General features: G+C 46.4%; 2 protein-coding genes across 2 annotated transcripts in view; both read left to right on the top strand.

Annotated features, from left to right (window-relative positions):
* Positions 1–26,117, top strand: part of EIF4A3 (eukaryotic translation initiation factor 4A3) — a 359,684-nt gene that overhangs the window by 50,166 nt on the left and 283,401 nt on the right. The gene's annotated exons all lie outside the window — the stretch shown is intronic.
* APMAP (adipocyte plasma membrane associated protein) lies at positions 12,992–22,525 on the top strand. The gene is made up of 9 exons (XM_066316389.1): positions 12,992–13,137; positions 13,877–13,993; positions 14,485–14,600; positions 15,788–15,880; positions 18,757–18,873; positions 19,381–19,555; positions 20,006–20,140; positions 20,503–20,695; positions 21,687–22,525. The coding sequence occupies exons 1-9, from the start codon at positions 13,046–13,048 to the stop codon at positions 21,894–21,896; spliced, it is 1,248 nt and encodes a 415-aa protein (XP_066172486.1). The 5' UTR covers positions 12,992–13,045; the 3' UTR covers positions 21,897–22,525.

Here is a 26,117-nt window from a genome sequence, read left to right as displayed (position 1 = left end):
AAAAATAAGAAACACCTCTGGGCTTTGGATCCCCTTCGTGGCATTTCCCAGTGACCTTTTAGGCCTTCAAGGCCACCATAAAGAAAGAGCTTTCCCACCCCCAGGCTCTATCTTCTAAACCTCTTGTCCTAGAAAAGGAAGAATTGACAGCTCCAACTGTCACTGTGACACCCATCAAATGTCTTGTAGAGACAATCACGCCAGCCCCTCAAGTCACACAGCCTCCTTCCAAGAGCTGTGTCTGGTCTTCTGGTGCAAACAGCAAGGCTCAGGGGAGGAAGAGTCCCCATATTCTCCCAGTGCTTTATCTGCATGGTGCAGAATGTAAAAATCAGGTACAATTTGGGATGGAAAGTACTCCACCATCACAGAGGCCTTAGTGACAGTTCAGAGTCACACCAGGAAAAACGCTGCATGGACATTTAATTCTTTCATGTGGTAAAATCACACTGATTTAACTTAGAGTACGGTAGACATTTACCAGCAAACACTCCTGTCAGCACTGGCTGTGGGTTTCAGAAGAGGATATTTGTCCTTTTATCAAACTGATCTCTCATATCACAAGCCAGCTCCTCCCAATACAGGGCAAAGCATCACCATGTGATCCTGATCTGAGGTGAGCAGCACAGCTTTCCACCTGGGGAGGGTGTTTGGGGTTGAGCCCCGTGCAGGCAGTCCTGGCTGCATGGGGGGTTAGGAGTGATTGCCCTGGCATGCAAAGGGTGTTGATTACACAGCAGAGTTTATTTGCATCCTTTGCAGCTACATGACTGGCTTGCTGGGTGAGACTTACAGGTCCTCACAAGGACGTAGGTGGTTTATTCCCAGGATTTCACATGCTTGTTTTCCATACAAGTCCAGACAGGCTGCGTAGAGATGAGCTGTGCTTAAGAGAGTTCTGCTGAATTCCCACAGCAGAATCTGACCTGCAGCTCTCACTGTCCTTTTCTGGAAGGCAAACCTCTCCATCACAGGGTCCTGCACATGCCCTTGGATGAGGCTCCATCAGCATAGGATGGGTTTGATGTAATTAAGCCTCATGGTCACAGCTCAGTGTGCCCAGCTCAGGAGAAGTTTTGGACTAGCACAGGCTGCCTTGCCAAGGGTTTGGGTACCTCAAAGACAGGGTAGCTGCCAGCAGGAGCTGCCAGTGATGGCAGCACCCAGAAAAGCCAGGTGAGATGGGGACCTCCTGAGCTTCCCCCACCAGTACCATGGGCTTATAAGAGGGTACCTGGGGCAGCAGCACCTTTCAGGGCTGGGATCACCCCTGTGCTCTCAGTCAGGCCTGGATGGAGGTTGTGATTCTTTACACACCAGTGAAACTGTCTGCATCTAGTCTCAGGTATTGAAGCAAAGTCTGGGTCTGAGTCTAGACAGGAAGGGCAAGACCAGTTCTGTGGTCTGTGTTTGTGGCTTCAGTCTGGTCCCTGGGCCAAGCTAAGGACACAAAGTAGAAAGTGCCATTTAATCTGGCTGGATTAACATGTGAATTTAATTAGATCTCATCTCTTCTCAATAAAATCTAGAACATGCTGTTGAAAAATCACATTTAATCTTCCTCCAAGACTCTTTGCATACATTTGAGCAAGGAACTTGCGGCACAGGGCAATTGTAATGAAATGAGAAACTAAGTTTCAGCAAAACCCAGAGGGTGGGGCTGAGATCAGCATCCTGTCATCTTTGGAATTTTGAATCTGATTGAGAGGCTGTCCTGCCCCCTCTCCTCCAGGAAGACTGTGCAATGAATTTAGGTGCTGTCCTGTATGATCACTCCTTGGCATCTGTCTCTACACCCAGTCAGCCGCAAAAACCACAGTACTGCACTGGCTATGATCACATTTAGGTAGTTTGACAAAAAAGCCTTCAGGGGCTCATCACAAGGAAAAACTTAAAATTTGTTTGGAAATATTAATCAGGGAGATATCTCCAGATTGCTTTGTTCTTTTCAAGTAACATTAACTTGCAAGAAATAGAAAAATAATGAGAGAAGGAAAAGGGGACAGCAAGTCTGGCTGTAGCAGAGGGCTGGAAACCAAAAGGCAAATTCATTTGAGATCCAGGGATTAAGATCCAATCATTTGACCTCAGATTAAAAAGTGGATGAGCACAACAAAGAGTAGCTTAAAACATTTGGGAAAGTGTAAAGGAAAATCAAGTGGGATTAAATAACAAAACAGCTGCATTAAGCCAGAATGCCTCCCTGATCATAGGCAGCAAATCCAAGTAAGGGATGCCTCAAACTTCCTCAGTGCCATCCAGTCATCCCCCAGCACTTCTATTTCACAGCCACCCTCTGAGTTAAATCAAAAGGAACTCACCCTGCCCCACACCAGTTTGTTGCTTGTATTGAGCTGCTCTCCCTCACCCTCAGGGGAGCACAGCCACCTGCCAAAACCCCTTATTAGGAAGAAATTACCCAGCAGAAGTAGGCTAGCTAACTGTAAATGTGTGCTCCAGGACAGGAATCCCTGGGCAGTGATGCTCAGGCTCTGAGTACAGTGTGGCTGCTTCCCCCACCAGTGTGGTTTCTTTTCCTGGGCTTGGCCTGTGTCTCCTAGGGAAAATCATCCAGCTCCCTTGAGTGACTGCTTACTTGCAGCCAGGACTGGTCAGCACTAGCCATGCCCACAGGTTGCCTGCTGTCCTCCACGTGCCCAGTTTCTTCTGCAGCCCTTTGAAATCATTGGCACAGGGCTGTGCAGTGGGTGTCAGGCCCAGGTGGGCAGCACAGCCTGGCACTGAGGCGCTGGCCCAACCCCTGCCTGCTGCTCAGCAGCTCATGGCAGGCCACAGCTCTGCCCCAGCCTCAGCCCCACTGCAGCTTTTGGAAATGCAGAGAGCAGCCATGGGCTGGGATGATGGATGCTGGGTGTCCACCCTGCCCAGGTTCAGTGGAAAACCAGTGTCCCTGGGACAGGCACAGTTCCCTGCTCACACACTTCAAGCCACAGACAAACAGCAGCTGTGGCCAAAGCCATCTCCCCTCTGCCATCATCCTACAAACAAACAGGCTGTGTCTTTGTGAGTGCCTCTGTCGCTGATAACACCTTGCAATAAGAAACTCCAAGGCTGGGAAGTGTCTGGGCATGGGACTGCCCAGAAATGTGTTACTGCTTTTCCTTCTCCTCCTTGTGCAGTGGACAGTGATCCTGTTTTTCCAGCAGCCCCACTGCCAGCTGCAGTGGCCTGGCAGGCGCAGTGACCCCGGGTGATTATTTAACAGCGGATTGTATAACAGAGCAGGGCAGACACTACATTTCTGTCTCTGACCTCAGCCCTGGGACATCTCCCACCCATAAAACTTCCAGTCTAATCTTTCAGACCTCAGAGGAGCAGCCTTAGGCATGTGACACCATCCTTCAGAGAGGAGTAACCAGTGGGGACCAGGTAGCTCTGGGCAGGAATGGCAGCTCTCAGCACATCTCAATCCCACAGAAGGAAAAAGAGGAGGGAGCCTAATGCTCCACAAAGGCTCAGGATTGGAGCCCAGATCCTGCTGAAGTGCCCCAGATGACCCTGCAAAGTCCCTCTGCTCCCTGCTATCCATCTGAATGAAGCACTAGCCTCTCCATTCATAGTGAGCTGTTTCAGCAAGGTGAAGATGGATGAGCTGGCCTTGAGCAGGGCAAGCCAGCTCCAACAGCTCCCCTGGGTTCCAGCCACACTGCCTCTGGAGTCTGGGAGCAGATGAACCCCTTGGGCCTACTCCAGAAGGGGTGGACAGTGCCCAGGAGTCAGTGGGGAGGTGCTCAGAATAGTCCAGAACTCAGGACATGCCAGCCTTGTGCTGCTGATGTCCCTAAACTGTGTTGCTCTTCCATGGGGCTGAGGAGACAGTTCAAGGCAGTAGTCTGAGCCCACAGTGGTCAGGAGAATGCTGTGGTGTTGCAAGGAGATGGGCACAGGTGGCCTTGCTTATCAGTGCTGGGCACGTGCCAGGTGGCTCAGACCCATCTCATTCAGAAATCCATGAAAACCAGCTTCTCCTGAAGCCTCACTGGAGCAGACACAAGAAGGAGCTTGTTTCTGAGCTTGACTTCAGCATGTCCTGGCTCTAAGCATTCCCTTTCAGCAGGACTTGTGGGTTGGAACAGCCCCTCCAGGACGAGCAGGGATCTGCTGGAAGCTGGAGAGGACTAGCAGGGCCACCAGGCTGGTTGAGGTCAGGGAACATTGCCTACAGGGAGAGGTGGAGACAGCTGGCTTGGTTAATTGGGAAGGAGAAGAGGCTGGGATAATTTAGAAGTCTACAGTGACTTGGCAGCTAAAAGGGAGGATGAAGCTGAAATTTCTCCAGGAAGTAAGTCAGCCTGGCTGGTTCAGGGCATGAGGAAAAGCTTTTTCCCCAGAAGGGTGGTGCAGCCCTGGGACATGGACCCAGAGTGGAGGAGTTCCCATCCTTTCAAACATTCCAGCCTTAGCTGCTCTGACCCAGCTTTGGCAACAGTCTTGCTCCAAAGGCTGGCTGGATCTGAGACTTACCACCACCTTCTTTGAGAGGCAATTCTACACCAAACTGAGCCAAAATCAGCCTCCTGCCTTGAGCCATTTGTGCCAGCTTCCATCAGACACTGCTCCTGAACAACTTACCAAAATGTTCCTGCTCAGGGGTGCAACAGTCCAGAGAGGATTTCACAGCAGCCTGAGCTCAGAAGCACACGGTTTACCAACAGCCACAGCAAAAATAAGTCCAAAGGGCAAGATCAGAAAATCCAATATTTAAAATCCATGGCTTGTTCCACAGCTGTGCTGGGGAGGCAGCTGCTGCAGTGTGGGTCTAACCATTAACCAGGGGGGAGAGAGATGTGATGCTCTCTGAAGAACAAGGTGCTGTGCCTGAGGTTTGTGGGTGCCAGCACTGGGAGAGGGTGTGCAGAAGGCACAGGGGTGCTCCTGCAGAGCCCACACTGAATCTGGAAACTGCTACCACGTCTGACCCCTCAGCAGCAACCAGCTCTCAGAGTTCACCTGAAACTGTGTCTGACCAACTCCTTGGCAGGGAAAGGAAGAATAAGAAGGCACATTAATGTATTTTTAATAGGTTACATAAACAGTTAAGTTCAAAGCTGCCTTACAAACAGGTGACACAAGATGCCAGTCCTTCCACTGAGAGGTGAGCCAGGCCTTCCATGCAGAAAACATTTCAGTTGTCTCAAAGGAAAATTGTTCTTCCCTTGGAGGAGACAAATCTCAGCTGGAAGCAGCATTTTCTAGAAGTATTTTGACTTTTCAAAGCTAGTCTATTTCATTTACAGGCAATGAGGAACTGGATGGGAGCAGGTCTGTGGATCTCTAAAGGCTCCTGTGCATGCCTGGTGCCTGCAGTGCTGCTGCTGGCAGGACCAGCCCTGCCTGGCCCTCAACCCCGGGGTGATGCAAGAGGTGCCTTTGCACTTTGCCTTAGTGGGAAGGCAGAGCTGGCAGCAAAGCCCTGGGAGGCCGGGGGGGTGAAGGCCCAAGGCTCGCTCAGCACAGGGCAGGGTGGGTAACAGCTCTGGGCAAAGCCTTTGCCCAAGGAGTGTGTCTGGGGCAAGTGCTCCCTTATCACACACTCAGGGCTGTGTTTACCAGGCTGCTCCTCCAGCTGCCTGTCAGCTGGAGTTTCTACCCTGCTCAAAGGGCAGGGGCTCACAGCAGCATTTGCCATCTGATCACAGGGATCCAGCAGCGCTTTCATGCCCAAGGAGAGCTGTGTGTTCCCCACATCACAAGGATCAGGGCTGTCCTGGCATGGTGCAGGCTGAGATCCCAGGCCCCAGGACAGCAGGACAAGTACCCTGGGGTTCACTGCCTGACACATGCCTGCATTTCCAGTCTACTGCTGTCCCCAGTGAGGCAGCAGGGACAGCACAGAGGGCAGCCTGGAGTCTGGAGACACAGGGCTCCCAAAAATGCCAAACCAAGGCTGGCTCTTCCTCTCCCCACAAGCATTACAAAATCCATGGCTGAGTTCAGACACTGAAGAGGCTGCGACCTCTGGCTCTAGACTGATCCTTGGAAGCACATGCCCCAGCCTGAGAAAAAGGAGCATAAACAAACAGAAAACCCAAAAGGAGCAAATGCAGAAGGAAAGCGTGGCAGGAACAAGCCCACCTGACACCAAGAGGGGAGGGCAAAGAACAGCTTTCCAACAGGCACTACTACACAGCTGCTCTACGACTGTTGCAACATTCCTGTTCTGAAACCCCATCTAAAGCCAACTTTTCTTACATGTAATGAGGACAGAAAACAGAAAGAAGGTGGAAAATTCCCCAAATAACCTGCATGGTTAATATGATATCAAACAACTGTTTTGCTCTGGGTAGAAGTGGACTGTCTCCAAGTCTGAAGCTGCCCCCACCCTCTCCAGGAGTGAAGATAACACGAGGGAGTCCAGAGAACAGCTAGAGCTTTGACAGCACATGGCTGGCAGGATCAAGGCTTTGTCTGGCTCCCGTTTTGGCCCAGAGCAGCCTCCACCAGTGTTAGGGCTTCTCCTTCACCTATGCCTTCCTTCTGCAGTCCATCATTATGGGAATTTGTGCCCACAGCGTCTCCCTCCCACCCCAGCCTCCCTTTTGGCTCCAAAACCTTTGGAGGTTTTGCCAATGTGTCAATGACAGTAAAGTCCCTGAAGGGCCCCACACAGCCCCTGTGGTCCGAGCATCATTCCAGCCCAGCTCTGATCTGCTTTTTTCATGGTGAGAGGGGGTAGCCACGGCTTGTGACCGTCTGAAAACAGTCTGCTCCTTAAAAAAAGCCACCAGAGCTCATCAGGCAGGCAGGGCTTGCTGCTCCCTGCGTGGGGGTGAGCCCCAGACAGAGCCCACAGGGCACGGCTCAGCAGCGGCATCATCCAGTAGCCAGGCAGGAGCCAGGGAGGCAGACACAGCCCCACCTCTGCCATTATTTCCCTGATGCCCCCATCGTGGGAAGTGGGACAAGCAGAGCCCAGAGGAAAGTCAGGAGGAAAGGGAATGGGACCCAGTCTCACCCTCTCCCGGGTAAATGTTTGAGGCAGATGTCTCACCCCACGGGGGACCCTCTGAGCTCCACCTGTGCTGCTGTGGCAGTCACTTTCTCATGTCTTTCACTGCCTCATTTAATTTCTTTAATTACTACTCATCAGGAGTAGCATTGCTCACAGCTTTGGCTGTTGGATCCTTTTCCATTCTATCCCCAGTGGAAGCAGTCACACTTGTCTTGCAAGATCCATTCTTCCTAAGCCAGGGTGCCATTTATCCATTATTATTGAAGTATCAAAGACATTTGCACATGTTCAGAAGCACACCAGCCCCCTCAAGGAGGAGGGATGAAATATCACCTCTTGCCTGATAAACTGCTTACACAAGTGGAATCAAACCCAGGTTTCTGGATTATCCACTGGGGCTCTTTTGCAATGCTGCTCTTAGGAAAAGGGTTGTGGAAATGTCTCAGCTCACAGCTCAGAGCTGGTAAGACTGCAGGAGAGATTCAGACATGTGCTTTCTGTACTCTCCACAAGCAGAGAAGCCTGTGTGCATCGCTCGTGTGTATAGCAGCCCTGGAACAGAGAGAAGCCTGCAGGCAGATCTGGTGACCTCAGAAAGGGGTTCTGTGGTTTTGCTTGAAAGAGGCGCCTTGTGTGTTTTCTGTGCTCTCCACAAGGAGACAAGCCTGTGTACCATCGCTCGTGCCTCTAAGAGCACGGGAATAGGAAGAATTCTGCAAGCCAGTTTAGGCGGCCTCAGAGATGCGTTCTGTGGCTTTGCTTGAAACAGGAGCCCTGTGTGTTTTCTGTGCTCTCCGGGAGCAGGGAAAGCTGTGGACCATCGCTCGAGCGTCCCCTAGTGCTGGATCAGAGAGAAGCCTGCAGGTAGATCTGATGACTTGGGAAGGGGGCTCTGGCTTAGCTTGAAAGAGGAGCCCTGTTTGTTTTCTGTACTCTCCTGGAGCAGGGAAAGCTGTGGAGTATCGCTCGTGCCTCTAAGAGCACGGGAATAGGGAGAATGCTGCAAGCCAGTTTGGGTGGCCTCAGAGGGAGGTTCTGTGGTTTTGGTTGAAACAGGAGCCCTGCGTGTTTTCTGTACTCCCCACAAGCAGAGAAGCCTGTGTGCATGGCTCGTGCGATGATTTTCTCTACTAATTATGACACTAGAAAGGCAGCAGGGAGATAAAAGGCATGTGCACGATGGAGAGCAATGTTTTCTTTTTCTGCCCTGCATTTCCAGTGCCTCAAGGTACCTCTGCAGCTCCTGCCACTCAACAAATCAGACTGGAGGAACTTTCACTGCACCACCACATTCTCTCCAAGTGACTGGGCTCGGGGAGAGGCCACTGAGCCCATCAAGGAACTGAAAATAATTCGAAGAAATTTAAAACAGGATGGTTTTTAACCAAGCTTGCAAAATGACACCTCTCTGAGTCAAGATTCTAATGGTCATTTTTGGACAGACATGCCCTGGACCTACCTGCCTGTTTCAAGTCCTTCTCTTTGCTTCTGCCGCTGGATCTTAGCCTTGAGACAATGGAGGACAAAAGAACATATGAGGAGGTAGAAAGAGAAGGGAGGGAATGGGCGTAGCAGTAAAGGAGACAAACCTTCATAGCATGGTCACTCTGATGAAGGAGGAAATGCAACACACAAACCCAACAAGATGCAAAGCTGATTGATTATTTGTCCTCAAGCTTTCAGTTGCTGGAGTCTGAAACACAGCAGTCATTCTTCCACTTGCATCACCACTCCCAAGTTCTGCTGTCTCTCCTTTTGGAGCCAAGCGGCCTCAAATCCTCTCTGAAGCAGCAAGAGCTGCTGAGCTGAGACACAAGTCTCTGTGGAGGGCAGCTTCTTTTGTACTGCTGCCCAAGCTTGACTTTGCCTGCTCCTGCTTACCCTGGTGACAGTCTCATGCTCCATGTGGTCAGAGCACTGCTGTCTCCTGAGAATGATATTACACTTCCTTGCTGTTTTAAGAAGAAAAAGGCTTTTTCCAACTCAGCTGCTAGGTAAGGATATTCAGATTGCACTTTAAAAGCCCTGCCGAAGCTTTTCAACTCCAATGATACTTCTGTTGACTCCTCCTTTATTGTTATCTCTTGGGTAAGCTTGATATTTTCTCACACATATCCAAGCCAATATCTTGCCATCAGGTACAGTCCTATAACTCTTCACCAGCGCCTTGCCCTCACTGATCCTAAGCCCAGACTGTAATATTAAACATTAATCAGATTATACATCTATACCCCAAAACTTATCTGGGATCTTGTTTCACAGTGGAGGCCCTGGCACAGAGAAGTTACACCTGACATTTACAAAAGCAGCACCTGAATTTGCAAACACCTCTAAAGTAGCCAATATTTGACCATACATATTGTCCTGCCTGCAGAAGTTGACAGTCAAAGATTGCAGTATTCAAAGATATGCAGGATCCTGACCCATGCAGTTCAGTTCCCAAGTGACACCACAAACATTACAGAGGCAATCAATAGCCAAGTCCAGCAGAGGGCCTGTCTTGAGGTGCTTGTAAGCTCTGCCTCCTCTTCCCCACCGCCACCTCTGCTCTTGGGGCATATGGTGTTGGGTTTGACATTGTGCTGGATCATCATAGATGGGCAAAATGGTGACTACACAGAGGTTTGCCTAAAGACACGGGAGAGCTGCCTGTGCGAAATAGCCTCACAGGACGGGAAGAGCGAGGTGAACGGCACACTGGAGCAGCAGACACCTTGGCTTACCTCATCTCCCAGGACTCTTGGAAATCCGGCTGCGGAGAGCTTCGCAGAGACCTCCCTGCACTGCCAGCAGGGGGACTTACTGCCTTGTGGATAGGGGGAATCAAAGGCTGTCCCAATGACCCATTCTTCATATCCCCACCGCTGGAATACAGCAAGGAAGCCTGCAAAGAGTAAAACACCGTTCTCAGATCAACCATCTAGCTTTGCCCCCATTCATGCCTCAAGAGATTTAGCCATGTTCTTAACTAGGTCCTTGCAGGAAAAGAAAAATCAAACTGAGTGACCTAGAAAAAGAAAGGTGGCCTAGGAAAGGGAAGTTGTGAGGGAGAGCCCATGTCACATATTTGCTACCTCACCCCTCGTGCTCACTTCTCTGGAAGTGTGGCTACATTCCCAGCTGGCATCCACATGCTTGGCATCAAGATGTGCCCAGGTGTCACTGCCTCCAGTGGCCTTTTGGATGGTATTAGGAAGGGGTTTAGATCACTGTTCTCTCCTCATCCCTAAAGCACCTAACAGCCAGTGCTGACCTCCAGCCAAGTCTCCACAGAGCCATTCTGCAGGATGTCAAAACCTGCTTTGCTCAAGTCCCTCATTTTTTCTGCTGCTGCCCTTCCTTTCTACAGCTCCCCAGCAGCCTTTGAGCCCACATGCTGCTCAGCTCTTGGGATGCTTGCTGCTCTCCAGCTCCCACCCATCCATCATCTCACACTCATTGGCATTTCAGAAGCTCACCAGAGCTCCCTGCCCTGCTGCTCTCTGGAAGGTCTCTGCCTTGCCCAAGTTGCTCCAGAGTGCCCATGCTATGGCTATCTTTCCCTGTTTATATGTTGGACCAAATTCCAATTGGTTAATAAATGGTCAGCCATGTTTCTCACCCTTTGGATCAATATTAAATATTTAATATTGATGTTAAATATATCTCCTGAACATCTGCAAAGACATTTAGTACAGCTGTGTCTCCCATAGAGAAGTATTTTATAGGGGAAATATTACTGCCTCAAAATTCCCCATTTTCAATTGCAAGTCATCTCCATTTGCAATTCACACAGGTCCCCAAGATGGGTTTATGATCCAGCAGCTGCTCTTTAAGGCACTACTGCTGCATAGGGAGCTGTCCTTTCTGTGACCCTGGGTGAGCTGGGCACTGAAGGGTGCATGAACTGTCTCAACCCTTGCCCTCCAACAATCTTATAGAGAGGGCAAGCAAAAAAAAAACGAGTGAGAAAATGTGCTTTTCCACCAGGTGTTCCTTATCAATAGGCAGAGCCAAGAGCGTGCCATGGCAAGCAACTTGTAAATATCCTGCTCCACTAAGCGTCTGAAACTGGATCTGCAATACTGGCTAAGACATGAAGACGTTTTGCTGTAATCCATCTGCCTGTGGCTGCAAATGGATCGTGTCTTTTCCTATCCCAGTTCAGGTGGCAGGGGAACAAACTGCCTTAGGGTACCAAAGGAAAATTACTTGAAACATTTGGCTTCACCACTGGATGGTGTTCTGAGGACAGAGATGGGATGTGATACCTACACACACCGCTCAAAAAACACAACTGGAGCACCAATCCAGCTTGGCAATTTCATATTTTTCTTCTAAATCTTTCCTCAGTACTATGATGGGGCACAAAATATTTTTTTCATGATACACCATAACACTGTTATGACTTTCATTGTTATATGGAAAAAGGTAGAACAGATGTTTGAAAACAACACCTCTCAAAATTTTTCACTGATTAAAATTTTATGAAATATTAAAAGTGTAAAAGTACTATTGCAGTATCTTCTTCTAATACTGAGGATCTTCCCCACAGAGAATAGTTACACACAGACAGTGCAATATGTTCTCCATCCACACACTGGGGAGGTTTTACACTCACTCCCCAAAACAGCTTTCACACCACAAGCTTTCACGGAACTATGCTTCTGATAAGGTTTTCATGAGCTATGGTAAATGTAATTTAAGCAAATTTTAATTTACTGTGGTAAGGGACTTTCTGCAAGCAAAATTATACAAAAGGAACTTCAGCAAATTTGCACATGTACTTAATAGGATAAATCAATGTAGTTTTTTATCACACACCACCATGAATTGGAAAAAAATGCACTACCTAATTTTAAGCAAAATTTTAATTTTAGTTCATAGGCTTGTTTGTACTAAAAGCAACTATTTCAAAATCAAATTCACATAAAATTCAGCATGTAAATAAGCTGAAGTTATCATTGGTCAAGATCTGTTGCTGAAAGACAAGGGTTCTGAATGACATTTCAACAACTTGGTGTGGCAACAGATAAAACTGGAACACACAAAACCTGAGCAGCAATAGCATCTCCCAGTGGACAGGATGAGTAGTGAAGTTGTGCCCTCACTTCAGTGCGTTGTAAAACACCACCTTCAAACTGCTGCAAATTGGAATCCTGAGTCCAACACTGACCAGGGTGGAAGGAGCTGGGAAGAGCAGCTCTTCCCACACTGGAGTTTGCCTTTTCTACTTGAAGATGTGCAGGCAGTTCAAGAGTTGTTTTCAAAAACTTACTGAGCACATTGTCATGTCGACATTCCCATCTCCCTGCTGTTAGACTATCAGGGAGTTATACATTGATGACTCCTTGCAGAAGGTGGTTGCCCTGCATGCTGTCAGTCATGGCAGTCAGAGGTGCTTACTTAGTCTGAAGCTGAATTTTGGCTTCAAGCAGGAAGAGGAAACCCAAGTAACTTTACTAGGGTGAGAATGAGTGAAAGTTTGGTCAATCAGAAAATAGTATTATTTTTGCTGAAGACGTTTTCATATTAGAGAGGAAATTTGTTCGTGCCTTTCTTGTAGTTACAAAGAAAAGGTGGCAAGTAACACTGTTCTGCCTTAAGTCTTTCGTGCCAGTGAAATCTGTTTAAAAAGCTCACATACGTGTAAAAATCCCCAAAAATATCTGTAACTTAGGCCCAGTGAATGACCAAGAGCAACACTTTGCATGGCAGTGTATCCAAATGACAAAAATCCTAAAACTGTCTTATGGAAGGAAATAATTTCTGGCACATGCAAGGCACGTGTCACGGTCAAGGGGTTCAGTAAACGTTTCCCGCAATCCCAGAGGCTGCGGGCCGCCGCGGGAACGAGCGCGGGAACGAGCGCGGGAACGAGCGCGGGAACGAGCGCGGGAACGAGCGCGGGAACGAGCGCGGGAGGCAGGCCGGGGCGTGGCCCGGGGTGATGGGCGGGGCCTGGGGCGGAGGGGCGGGGCCGTGGTTCTGGTGCGCGTCGGCGGCGACCGCGGGATCGGGATCGGGATCGGGATCGGGATCGGGATCGGGATCGGGATCGGGATCGGGATCGGGATCGGGATCGGGATCGGGATGAATGAGGCGGAGGGGCTGCGGCAGCGGCGGCCGTACCGCCCGCAGGTCATCACTGAGGACAGCCTAGCGCAGGAGGCCAAGGAGGGCAGGTGGGTGCCCTGGGCCGCCCTGACACTGCGGCTGGCAGCGCCGAGGCTGGGCCCGGGCCTGGCGAGCGCTGCCCGGAGGGCCCGGGAAAGCACAGGCACCGCCTGCATGGCGCGGCCGGGCCCGAGGAGCGGCGGATCGGGCTTGGAGTGCCCGGGGAGGGGCTGGAAGGGCTGGGGGGCTTGCCCCGGGGCTGGGCAGAAGCCATTGCGGGCGAGCGGAGCGAGGCCGTGGTTTCTCGGCTTGGCCGGTGCTGGGCACCCGCGGGTGTCAGCCCGGGGGTACCCGCAGTGCTCATGCTCCTCCTGGATGGCAGGGAGGAAGTGGGACAGCGCCTACTCACCTTTTCTGCCGACCTGCAGGAACAGCTTATAACAACGACAAAAAAATCAGTTTGATAGATTCCTCTCTTCCCCTCTTCTCCCACCAAACCCCAACCAAAAAACCCCATGTTTCTCAGGTGGTTTGCTTTGTTTTATTTTGGCTTTTTTCTTTTGTTTGCTTATTTTCTTTTTAGTCAGCTGTAGCATGTAGTGTGAATGAAACCTTCACATAAAAATGTTCAGCTTTTTATGGCAGTATCCTGAGACCTTTCTCTAATCCTAATATGTTCAAAATAGACCTTGAAGGTGAGGATGGTGGTTACCGTTTCCTTTTCTGAAGAGGCTGCTACAGATTTTTTTAAGGACAATTGTATCTGAAAAACACTTGTTAATCCTATTTCTTGTTTGGTTTTGGTAGTACTTACAGCAGCAAGGTGTTCCGTGTTACCTTCCTGACTTTGGCTGTGTCTGTAGCTGTGCCACTGCTTGGAGTGACTGTTCTCCTGGATTGTCCTATAGACCCTCAGCCCATAAGGTAAATGGTTGTTTTATTTTAAAGCGAATGTTCTGGAAACATAACTTCTCCTGTGCTCTGTTGTTTTGCTTCTGCAAACAAGAGTTAATGGCACAAAGTGGTTCTATCCGGATTGAGAAATCGGGGAGCGATTGCAATATTATGTGTACCCAGTCTGTTTCTGAGCCATCTTGTGCAGTTATGTGTCCTTGCTGATCACTGAAGGGGCTGAATTACTTTAATCATTAATCTAGAAAGTTATATTCTGCTACCCAAGCTGTCAGTGGAGCTTGTAATTACACACATGCGCTCTTGCCTTCTGTGAGACAAGAACTGCATTTTAGCTAAAAGCCAAGTGCTCAAGCTACTGTCACACTTTTTGAAATATGCTTTATGTAAAGCATAAGTCAGGTATGCAGGAGTTGGCAAACTAGGAGAAAAAATTATCAAATGTATCGCTCAAGAATGTTTGCATTTTGTGCAAAGGATCACATGGTCCTCCTGTTTTGTAGTTTGAAGGAGCCTCCTCTCCTGACGGGTGTTTTAGAGCCCAACACCAAGTTACGAAAAGCTGAACGGCTGTGGGAAAACCAGCTGGTTGGACCAGAGTCCATTGTCAATATTGGGGGTAAGCACTGACAAAAGCAGCTTTTAAAGAAGGCTCTGTAAAAGTTGTTCAATTGGTAAGAGTTTGTTCAGCATTAGACCTCTTAGATAACAAACTCAGGTAGTTATTTTCAATGTGCAGGTTTTCTAAAAGTAATTTTGTTATGCAGAAAAACCTAGGTTCTCTATACTGCTTTTCTCCTCTTTCATGAGTCTGAAATAAATCTTGTTGTCATATTAAAAATCCCTGTCTTCCAGGACTGAGAGCATCAGCAACGTAGTCAGGGGCTACTTACGTTTGGAGGAAGTGGTCTCATTTTTCATTTGGCTAGGTCTTAACTGGGAATTAATATTTAGAAGCTACTACCTGTTCTTTTAAAGCTCATTGCTGCTGAGCGAGCTGAATTTTGTGGTGTTCATCTTTGCTTTTAGGACAGAAAATGAATATCAAATTGATAAATAGCATATTTACATTTTAATGCTGTTGCACAATATCATATCCCATATTCATAACTCTCTCATATTCCGTATTAATAACTCTTAAAGCTTAGATTCTTCTTACAAGAGATCTAATCAACACAGGTGCCATCTTGGACTTTTCTCTTGTGGCAGGTGGCTTCTTCCCAAATCACAAACCTGTGCAACCTCTGAGAAATTTTTTAATGAGTTACCTTGCCCTTATCATGCCATGACACCTTCGTAGTAGTGGGAACCCAGCATTGCTCAGGGGTTGTTTCTTCTGCCTCCTGCATGAGGGATAAGGCTAGGAACTACTCTTAACCCCTACTGAAAGATCTTTCAGTGCAAGAGATGCTCAATAGGTGCCATATCATTTATTTTTCTTCTACTTTATCTTCTAATTTATTAGTAAAATATTTGTAAGAAATTACATTACCCAGTAAGAAGCTACTGTAAATTCTTTCTTCAGATTACACTTTTTTACCCATATCTGTTAACAATGTGCTAAAGGTATTTCCTGAAGCTATTGAGTATTTATGTTGTTTGGTTTCATCAGTCTCATTGGAAACTCTTTATGGAAACCTTCCCGCAAGGGACAGCTGACCTATGAGTGAAATAATTAACCTGACTGGGAATAAGCTTTCTGTGGATAAGTGTTGGAAGTCTCCTTATTCCCTACTTCATGCTAGTGGAAGGATGTTTACCAGTCTTGTTCTGTGATCAACCTAATCACACAAGTTGTTTTTGCAGATGTTCTGTTTACTGGGACAGCTGATGGGAAGATTATCAAAATTGAAGATGGGGAAATACAAACAGTAGCCAGAATTGGCCACGGTCCTTGTGGTGAGTGACAGCTCATGAGCACAGTGTGCCTGAAAATGTCTGGGTCAAGGGCATGTGTTGGTTAAACTGTGTTCAGTCTGGATTGCAGGTGCATATTTTACTCTGCAGAAATTTGTAGCAGAAATATTAATGTATTTGCATCAGTAAAGTATGAGTGAAAATATGTACACTGAAAGGAAGATTAGAACAGAGGACCAAAAGAATGGAAATGGGTGATGTTGATAGGAAAGCTCACCGTTTCCAGCAGTAAAATTTAAGAATGCAAGGGGGGTTTGTGTGATGACTACCAGGCCTTCACCATGGATGATGTGCTGGTGGAAAATCCTGCATCTTAACATCAGGAGGAAGATAAGAGTGAAGTGCATCACAAGTAACACTTTTTTCCATTAGTCTGTCCAGAAAAAGCATCTGTCCTAAGAAAAAAAGGGCAGCAACCTGTTCTAATATGTATGGAAGCTTAAGTCACCAAGATTCTGAGTTGAAAGGCCACCTCATAAAAACTGAGGACTTCTAATCAAGTGTGGGTGAATGAACTCGAGCCAATTTGTGAGTGGGAAAGTGTCTTGGTTTAAAACAATTATACAGACAGGGCACGTCAAAATGAGTTATTTCTGCTTATATTTTTAAGTCATCCTTTTTCACCAGTAAGGAGAGATGAATGTGAGAAGATATAAGTAAAAAAATAGCAGTTTACTAAAAAATAAAACAGCAACAACCAAGATAACAGTAATCGTCACTGTTGGCAGAGAAAAGTCAGCACAGCAACCAAGCCTCCATGGTCACAGAATCCCCTCATCCCCCAAACAGCCACCAGGGAGCAAGGACAAAACAGAAGAATCCTGGAGAACTGTTCCTGTTCAATACCATTCAAATGTTGCTGATCCATTGGCTCCACATCACCTGACAGGAACTCTCCTGACAGTGGCAGCTGGGACTGGGGCAGTGGCTGGAGGGAGGGGATGGTGCTAGTGGAACTGTCCTGGGTGGCAGCAGCAAAAAAAGGTCTGAAGGAAACATCTTCCCTGGCCCAGAAGTGGGGCTGCCCCTGGCAACAGCAGCCGAAAAGATGTTACAGAATTCTCCAAAACCTGGAGATAAACAAACCTGCCAGGCTGCCTTGCACTGCCTTGACTCAGAGAACCTGCCCCAGGCAACTTCCTTGGCAGCCTGGCCAAAGATAGCTGCAGCCTCTGCTCCAAAGCCACAGGGAGAACAGAGGAGCTCCGTGTTCCCTATCTTTTATAGGGACCCCAGGTCATCTCCATGAGCTTGGGGTAAAACACTCCAGTTCTTCTTCCAGCTCCTGGGTTCTAAAGGGGCAGTGGTCATCTTGGGCAGGTTGGTGTGGGGAAGATATGGAACATAATACACATTTTTGGGGTTACCCGTGACAGAAGGATAGCAACCTACTTAGAGATTTTTGAAAATAAATATCACCTTCCCTATTTACAGAAATTTGCCTTGCTTTTTGTTGTACCTATTTCCCTTTCTCTGTTTGTGGAAGTTGTGGCTGCAGTTGCATTAGCAGAGATCCTGCATTGTCATGGTGGTTTTGTTTTCTTACTGGTAAATTGCAGTTATTTCTTGTGGAATTCTGCACCTCACATGATTAGACTCCTGGCTGATTTGGCAGTGCTCTCTTGGCTGCCTGATAGGTAGAACAGCCTTAGTAGGACAGCTGATGGGGAGCTGGATTTAGGCATGAATGTGGGTGGAGGCGAGTGTGAAGAATCACTTTTCCCCTGGTCATTTGCACTGGACTTGAACAGCTTGGGAGAGGTGGGAAGGTTGTGCTGCCCTGTTTCTTTGGGGCCAAAGTGGTAATGGGGAGCCTGGACTTCTGTGCTTCTCGAATTGGGAAGTGGAAAGATTGTTGCCATCTGCCTTCTAAAAACTTTCTCTTGCTAATTTTTCAGAGTGTTGATGTTCTGAAGTTTTTAGCTCTCCATGACTCAAATGTCTCCTTGAATTTATCTAAATTCTTCAGGTTTGCAGAAGTCCCCTTTCTCCTCACAGAGAAGTCTTTAGTGTTTTTGTCTTGAGAAACTAGCTGTTTCATGACAGTGTTGGACCTTTATAGAAAAAGAAAGGGGTTTCTTAATTAAAAATTATTTAATTAAAACCCACGCCCCTGCCCCACCAAACCTGCAGTAAAACTGATTCTTTCTGAGAAGAAACATTTTGTTAAATCAGATTTTCTGATTTTACCCTAATTTGGGCAGTGTTAGTTACTAGCCTGGCAGATTCTGTGTCTATCTCTAGACTGGTGAAAACACGGCATGGGGTTATCTGCTTCACTCCCACCTAGTAAAGTAGGAATCATTTCTTTAATAAATGTATGTGCCATATGTATGCCATAGAGTTTTTATAAGCCACAGTTTGAAGCAAAGGTTACATGTACAAGCAAAGGAAAAAAAACAACACCTCAAATATTTTATTCTATATTTTCCATCAGCCAGTGATGTCTTGACTGCTTCTCAGGAATCAGGGCTGTGGCATGTATAGGGTTTGTTTTGGAAGGCAAATGTAAATAATAATTGCTCCCCTTTCCTCCTCGTTTTTCTTAGCATTCATACCTCAGCTGACACCATGTGGCATTGAATATCCCTTTGGTCAGTTTGGGCCAGCTATCCTGGCTGTGTTCCCTCCCAGGACCTTGCCCACCCCCAGCCTGCTGGAGGGGGGAATGTTGGGGAGAGCACTGATGCGGTGCCAGTCTTGCTCAGCAGTAGCCAAAACAACTTTATAGCTGCCTGTGCAAAGCACAGCCCTGGGAGGGTTCTTCATCTCAGCCAGACCAAACACACCTGCATAAGTACCCCAAATGCTTTGTATTTATTTCTGTTTTGAAAACTGTTTTAAAATTGTTTCCTAAGGAGGCCGTGAAGATGAGCCAGCGTGTGGAAGACCACTTGGCATGCGAGTGGGGCCAAATAACACCCTGTTTGTAGCAGATGCTTATTATGGACTCTATGAAGTTGATCCTGATACGGGTATGACTTTCTGCTCCAAAGTTTTCTTTCACTGACAAATCTGGGCTTCATTTGCAGTTTTGCCAGATGCTGCAAGCAAAACAATGCCTGTCTTTTTTGTAAAGTGATTTGAAGCTGTCTGGATGAAATGAGTCATGCAAAAACTTGAAATTTATTTTCCTGTAGCAATCACTTCCTTTCTGTATCTGGCTATCTGGATCAGAGCTACCAGTGACTTATATTCTGGCGTAACATGGCTTTTGTTAAAATTGGTAAATTTTGTTAAAATTGGTGTCCCAGGATCCATGAATCCTCTGTTGTAGCTATTTTGGTTTTCATAAAAGGAAAGGAAAAAAATGATATATAAAGCCTTTTGTCATGTTTGCTGTACTTCGTTTCTGCCTTGATCTCACTGTGGTACTGAAAAGCTCTTCACTTCCCTGTAACCCAAATCTACACAAAGTGAAAAGAGATGCATTTTGATGTGGCAACATCATGTGCCTTTTCTTTCTTTTTTTTTGTAACCAGGTGAAACAAAGCCTCTTGTGTCAACCAAAACACTGATAGAAGGCCAGAAGTTGTCATTTGTAAATGACCTTACAGTGACTAAGGATGGGAGGAAGATCTACTTCACTGACTCCAGCAGTAAATGGCAAAGACAAGACTACTTGTTCCTGGTTATGGAAGGCACAGATGATGGACGGCAAGTATCTCCTTCCCATGGCACTTAACTTGCTGTAGGCTCATTTGTTGGAGTGGACTTCACCACTTCCTTGATCTTCACATTTTTTCTCTTTATAAACCCACCTTTGCAAACACTGTACTGCACAGGGGAGGGTGAGGGAATTGTGTGGATGTTGCTAATGAGACCTGCAGCAAAATAAATGAGATTCCCCTTTTTCCTTCAAGAGGACTGGCATGGAACATTTGTTTTAAAAGTGAAGGTGTTAGCATTGTGTTCAGCCCAAATCCTTCGTGAATGCTGCCAGTCTCAAGTGCCTTGTTGTTTCTCTTGTGTTCATAAACAAATGTTTCCTGGCTATTGTGCCTTCTTAACTTAAATTTGGTGCATGTGAGAAAAGGTGAAATTCCTGAAGAACGAAAACACAGATGCATAAATGTTCACCTTCACTCAAAAATAGTTTCTTTTCAGCCTCCTTGAATATGACACAGTGACAAAAGAAGTGAAAGTCTTAATGGTGGGGCTGAGGTTTCCCAATGGTGTGCAGCTCTCTCCTGCAGAAGACTTTGTCCTGGTGCAGGAGACAACCATGGCTAGAATCAGAAGGTGAGTATGACTTTGAAATTATTACTAATCTGTGTAGGGATTGTTTAAATAAACAAATGGAATGACAAAAGAAACCCTACACTTTAGTTATGCCTAGTTAAAAATGACAAAGAAGGTGACCGTCCTCAATATTAAATTTTTTTATTTAATCATAAATATCTGGGTTGCATAATCTTTCCATCATGGGCTCCTTAAGCACAGTGGAATAAACTGACTTTTTCCCTGGGGAGAAGTGTGTGGCAGTGCTGTACTTTTCTGTAGCAAAATAATGGGAAAAAATATTTTTTCAAATCTTGGGACTCTCATTTATTATTTAAACTGATTGAGTTAAGATGTTCAAATCTACTGTCTATAACTTTCAGGTATTATGTGTCTGGGCTGATGAAAGGTGGAGCAGATATGTTTGTTGAGAATATGCCTGGTCTTCCAGACAATATCAGGTTAAGCAGCTCTGGAGGATATTGGGTAGCTATGGCAGCTGTGCGACCCAATCCTGGATTTTCTTTGTTGGACTTTTTATCTGAAAAACCATGGATTAAAAGGATGATATTTAAGGTAAAAAAAAATACTAAAAAGAACTTTTTTTTTTAAAACTCACCTTTAGTAGAGAAATGGAAGTGATAAATATTTGTTTGTCCTGTTTCTTCCTCTTCACAGGAAGATTTTAAAAAACATTAGGTGCTGTGGTTTAAACTGTTGTTGGTTTTCCCTGGTAGAACAGCCCTTATATATTAATAGGTAGTAAAATTTAACATTTGCTTCTTTGAGTAGCAGGTACACATCTCTTAAGTTGCCTTCCATCTTGATCTTAGGAAAGAAAAAGAGACTATCTCTAACCATGCAGCAAGACAGGATCTACATTTGGATATGTGAAGACTTCACCTGAAGTGCCTAAACTGCTTATTGCCAGGTGTCTGAAGAGCATTTGGGAAGTGTGACCTGTTCCCATGACTGCCCTAGGCACCCTAGGAGACAGTGTGTCCATTGTGGATGGTGTTAGGTGACATTTTGTTCTGGTTCACTATGCCTGTTTTTGTGTCACCCTGCTTTAGGATGAGCAAGAATAATGTGGTTTTTTAAGGGCTAAAGAAACAGCATGGTACTTTTTAATCAATGCAAAGACTTGAAAATACTTCTGTCCTCGAAAAAATAAAAATCAGCAAGCAGTGCTTACGGTTCTATTCCAGCTGAACAAGCTCTGTGCTGTCCTTGTCTCTCCTGGTGCAGTGCAAGAGCTCTGAGTGATGCTGTAGGGAGCTTGACATCAGCTGCACCAGAGCCAGCTGCTGTCTCTTTGATGGGCAGCCTTTCAGCCTGCCTCTGGAGTAGAGTGAGCTTCTGCTGATCCTTTTATTTCTTCTCAAGTTGGCTTTTCAGATGTTACTGTGTTAACTCTGTGTAAGAGTGTTTACTCAAAATGTGTCCTTGTGTTCTTAGCTGCTGCTTCTGAGGAGCATGGAGTGGTCTTTGCCTGTAAAAATGTCTGAGATCAGATTGTGGAGAACAAAACCTTTTGTTAATTTGCCTTTCTTTTCTTCTCTTTCAGTTGCTGAGTCAGGAAACTCTAACAAAGTTTATACCCAAATATAGCCTTGTTGTTGAACTCAGTGAGACAGGATCCTACAGAAGAAGCTTTCATGATCCCAATGGAGTGAAAGTACCTTACATCAGCGAGGCACATGAACACAATGGATACCTTTACTTGGGATCTTTCCACTCTCCCTTTATTGGCAGACTTGATCTCCAGCATGTTTAACTGCCCACCCATGATGAAGTCCCACTGTCCTGTACTACTCCAGAGGTGCGAAGGAAGCATGTGCTGGAGGCAATGTGTGTGACTAAAAAAGTGACAGACAGTATGTTAAGGTGCAGGAGCACTGTGGCCATAGGAAGAGATACAGCTTGCTGTACCTGTCCTCTGTCTTGGCTGACTGTTCATGCTCTGGAGTTGGCCTGTATTATTGTTCATATCTCAGGACTATGGTGAGGCATCTTCATTCAGTTCTTTGTTCCTCCAAGGAAATCCATTGATTTTCCTGTGCCCAGCCTTGTTTGGAATCATCTCGAACAGACACCATCGTGTCACCTTTAATGCAACTGTATATCTTCTTACACTGGAAGGATTTGTGATGGATGGAATTTAATTGTGTGTGATTTGGGTGGAAGAGGGTGGCTTGTATGTGTTTATTTCTGTTCTAGTGCCTCCTGTCCAGGAGTGATTACAGTTCTAATGTTATACCATGGTGCTGTGGTAGAGGCAGCAGCATCCAGGACATGCCTAGAAATCTAGTTATGTCATTCGGTTTCTTCAGTCCCAAACTGTGTAAGTAACATCAGACATTGCAGCTACTGTTAGTCAACATGCAGAATCAAATTGGATTGTTACCTGTGGACTCCTGTGTTTTTTCTCTAGCACTGAGGTCAGATGATGAGTGAAAGTTGCATTTTCTATGTTATTAAGGACTAGTTCCAGTGGATCTGAAGAGGTTGCTTTGTAGTATTTCTTGCATGTTTTACCAGGTCCTGAAAGTCTCCTGTTCATTATCTATGTGACCATTCCAGGGAGAAGAGGGCTAGCTGCAGGAATCTTCTTCAACATGCTTTTTATGAAGAGCTGGGAAAGATTTTGGGGAAGATTGTTGTCTGAAGATGGGTGTGGACTCAAATGGCCCCAGTAAACATCCTGTTGGTGGATGAGGAAAGCTTTGGTGGAAGTTTTTGGAATGCAATAGTAGCTCGTGGGTGCATCCAGGGACTTTCTCAGTTAACAGATACTCTGCTTGGTAAATCCAGAGAATGCTTTGCTGCCAGCTGTTGCAGGGGAAAGCCTGTGCTGTTACCTTTTGTGGCTGGAGTGGCTGGCTGCACAAAGGAATTCCAGACAATAACTCCATTTCATAGAGGAGCCAGGAAGGATGGGGATAGGGTGGACTTTGTGCTCACCACCAAGGAGGGGGAATGTGCAGCTCAAGGGCAGCCTTGGCTGCAAGAATCATGAGATGGTGGAGTTCAAGTTCCTTAGGGCAGGGAGGAGGGTGTAGAGCAAGCTTGCTGCCCTGGACTTCATGAGGGCAGACTTTGGCACCTTCAGGGATCTGTTCAGTAGAATACCATGGGATAAAGCCCTGGAGGGAAGAAGGGCCCAAAAAAGCCGGTTGATATTCAAGGATCTCCTCCTCCAGGGTCGGGAGTGTTGTATCCCAGTAGATAGCAGGTTGGGCAAAAATGCCAGGAGGCCTTGTGTAGATGAACAAGGAGCTCCTGGACAAGCTCAGATGCTAAAAGGAGGCCTGTGAAGGGTGGAAGCAGGGGCTGTAACCTGTCAGGAGTACAGAGAGGTTGTCTGAACAGCCAGGGATCAGGTTAGAGGAGATAAAGCTCTGAGACAATTAGTTGTGGTCAGGGACATCAAGGACAACAAGAAAAGCTTCTGCAGGTATGTGGGTGATAAACGAACACTAAGACAAATGAGGACCTTCTCTAGAAGGAAAGGGGAGACCTGACTACCCAAGACATGGCAAAGGCTGAGGCGCTCAGTGACTGTTTTGCCCCTGTCTCCACCAGGAAGTAGGAAGTGTTCCAGCCACACTGCCTGAGTTTCAGGAGGGAAAGGCAGGGCCATGGAGACTGAAGAATCACCCACTGTAGAAGATCATCTGAGGAACATGAAGGTGCACACCTGAAATGCATCTACAGGTCCTGAGGGAATGGATGGATCAAAGGGCTAACTGATTGTCCATTGTGTTTGAGGAGTTGTGGTAGTCCAGTAATCTTCCACCAACTAGAAAAGGGGAAAATAACCCTCCTTAAAAAAAAAAAAAAAAAAAAAAAAAAAGAGAGAGAGAGAAGAAAGGAGGCCTCTCAGTCTCCCCTTTGTGCCTGGCAGAATCACAGAGCAGAGAGACTGGAACATTTTACTCAGAGTAGTTGTGAATGTCCCATCCTTGGTAGTGTTCCAGGCCAAGCTGGATGGGGCTCTGATCAAGCCACGGTAAGTGTCCCTGATGATCTTTGACATCCCTTCCAATCTGTGGCATACTATGATTTTAAATAAGAGGTTTCACATCTTGAAGAACTAAAGGAATTGCTTCAGCAGCTGTGTGACTTATTGTGTTGATACTTTGGAATCAAAGTATCTGTTTCTGCTGCTCTCTCCTTTTCTGCCACTGGGTGACAGTCCAGCCTTAACTTACACAATTGCTGCATTTCTTCACCTTTGGAAAGGAAAGAGATTTGCTGTAAATGTATAACGAAAAGCAGCAGGAAAGGAGAAGGTGATGCTAAAAATGTCACCTGATTTCACTGGCCTTCTACTCTTCTGTTAATGGAGGGCTATGCAGATGAAAACGACTCTTCCCTGTCAGTGCCTCTGTTACTTTGTTCTATGTTTCTGCCAGGCTGCCGCAGTCCTGTGGCAAGTAGCTGATGGCTGCTGGATCAGGCTGATCCAGACTTACCCCTGTGCAGGCTAGGGGCTGCTGTTCTCAGGAAAATGCAGTTCAGGGCATGAAGCTGCTGCTTCAGCACCAGCTGGTTAACACTGCTCTGTCAGCTCTTGCAACTATTTGCCCTCTTCTGGTGGAATATGAAAGTTAAACTTGATGGCATCTCAAGCCGGAGTTGAAAAAGCAAATCTGCAGTAGTGATTCTTTTGTGCTCATGCTTTGGCACCTTTGGGGCAAGCGCGGCTTTGCTTCCTGGTACACAGTTATCACTAGTGATTTATTTGCTAAAGTATTTCACCGAGTAACCTTTGAACAGAGGGCAGTTCTCAGTTAATTTTTTTAAGGGTACTGCAGACTGACTGGACTTGTACCCTGTAAGCTCCCTCTATTTGTGCAGACTGGACAGACAGGCTTTGTTCAGTCTGAGAGACTAAATATCTCTGAAGTCTGCAAAGTCCTAACTCTGGTGGGTGTCACAATGCTAAGCAACAAAGCTTGCACAGTGACAGGCTGCTTAACCAGGCCATTTGTGTTCCATTTCTAATAAGAACCTTAACACTTCATTTTTGCTGGCTCCCATTCCTGGTGTTATGCTGGATCCTGATAATCCATCCATGGTATGCAGAAGTGAGGGGCTCTGTAGTAAAACCCAGATGAAACAGGTTGACTGACACACAGGTCTCATTTTTAAGCATAAGGGATGCTTAAGACCAGTATTTTTCTAGAAACTTTTTTTTTTTCTAAAAAAATCTTTTATCTTTGATTGGGTCTCAAAGGAAAGATTAAAGCAGCAGCACTAAAATGCTTGTGGAATAAACAAGCTGGCATAAAGTCCTCTTGATGCTCCTGTGAGGACTTGTTTTACAGGTTCATTCCAATTCCACAGAGGCTGAGTCAATGGTGTGTTAATTTCAGATGGATGGTGTCACACCTGCCTTGAGCAAGGAGAAACCTGGAACAAGTCAGGCTTGGAAAAAACTAACCAGTCTTCTCTTTTGATGATATGAGTGCAAGAACATGACACCTCTGCAGCTCTGAGATCGGCTCTTCTCTAGTGTGAGAAATCTTACTGGATGCAAGAGCATTTACAGAGGTATCCAAAGGTCTTGTCAGAGCCTGATTGGCTTTTGGTGGAGAAGAAAGAGGCTATAGTTCCCTAAGAAGAGAGGAAGTCCTCTCTGCATAACTTCCAGAGAAGCCTGAGGCTGCTTCCTGTGTCTTACCCAAGTTTCTTTTGGGACAGACTACGGTATATGAGAGAATGTTGCCCTGTCTTCTGAAAGGCTTGGAGAAATTTTTGATTTAATGTAAATCCTGCAGTAAAACTATTCAAGGGAAGGAACTGAGCTGGAGTACACCACAGCTGCGCATCTAAAAGATGTGTTTAGTTTTGCCTTGGTGGAATAGATGTTTCTGCAGGGCACAAGTATCAAGAAGATTTTGCTGAAAGTAATTAAAATGTTACTCCATAGTCAACTGCTCTGTTTCTTGTTCGGAGCAAACTTCTGTACTAGAACTGCTGAAACGTAACC

The sequence above is a fragment of the Sylvia atricapilla genome, chromosome 3 (assembly GCF_009819655.1).
Source record: "Sylvia atricapilla isolate bSylAtr1 chromosome 3, bSylAtr1.pri, whole genome shotgun sequence".
Lineage (NCBI taxonomy): Eukaryota > Metazoa > Chordata > Aves > Passeriformes > Sylviidae > Sylvia > Sylvia atricapilla.
This window is presented reverse-complemented; position numbering and strand designations above follow the sequence as displayed.

What these genes read in the sequence shown, in the direction of transcription:
- APMAP (XM_066316389.1), top strand. Translation starts at nt 13,046, where the DNA reads ATGAATGAGGCGGAGGGGCTGCGGCAGCGGCGGCCGTACCGCCCGCAG. An exon ending in AATTGGCCACGGTCCTTGTG is followed by an intron (nt 15,881 to 18,756) that starts GTGAGTGACAGC and finishes TTGTTTCCTAAG; the next exon opens with GAGGCCGTGAAGATGAGCCA. An exon ending in TGAAGTTGATCCTGATACGG is followed by an intron (nt 18,874 to 19,380) that starts GTATGACTTTCT and finishes TTTTGTAACCAG; the next exon opens with GTGAAACAAAGCCTCTTGTG.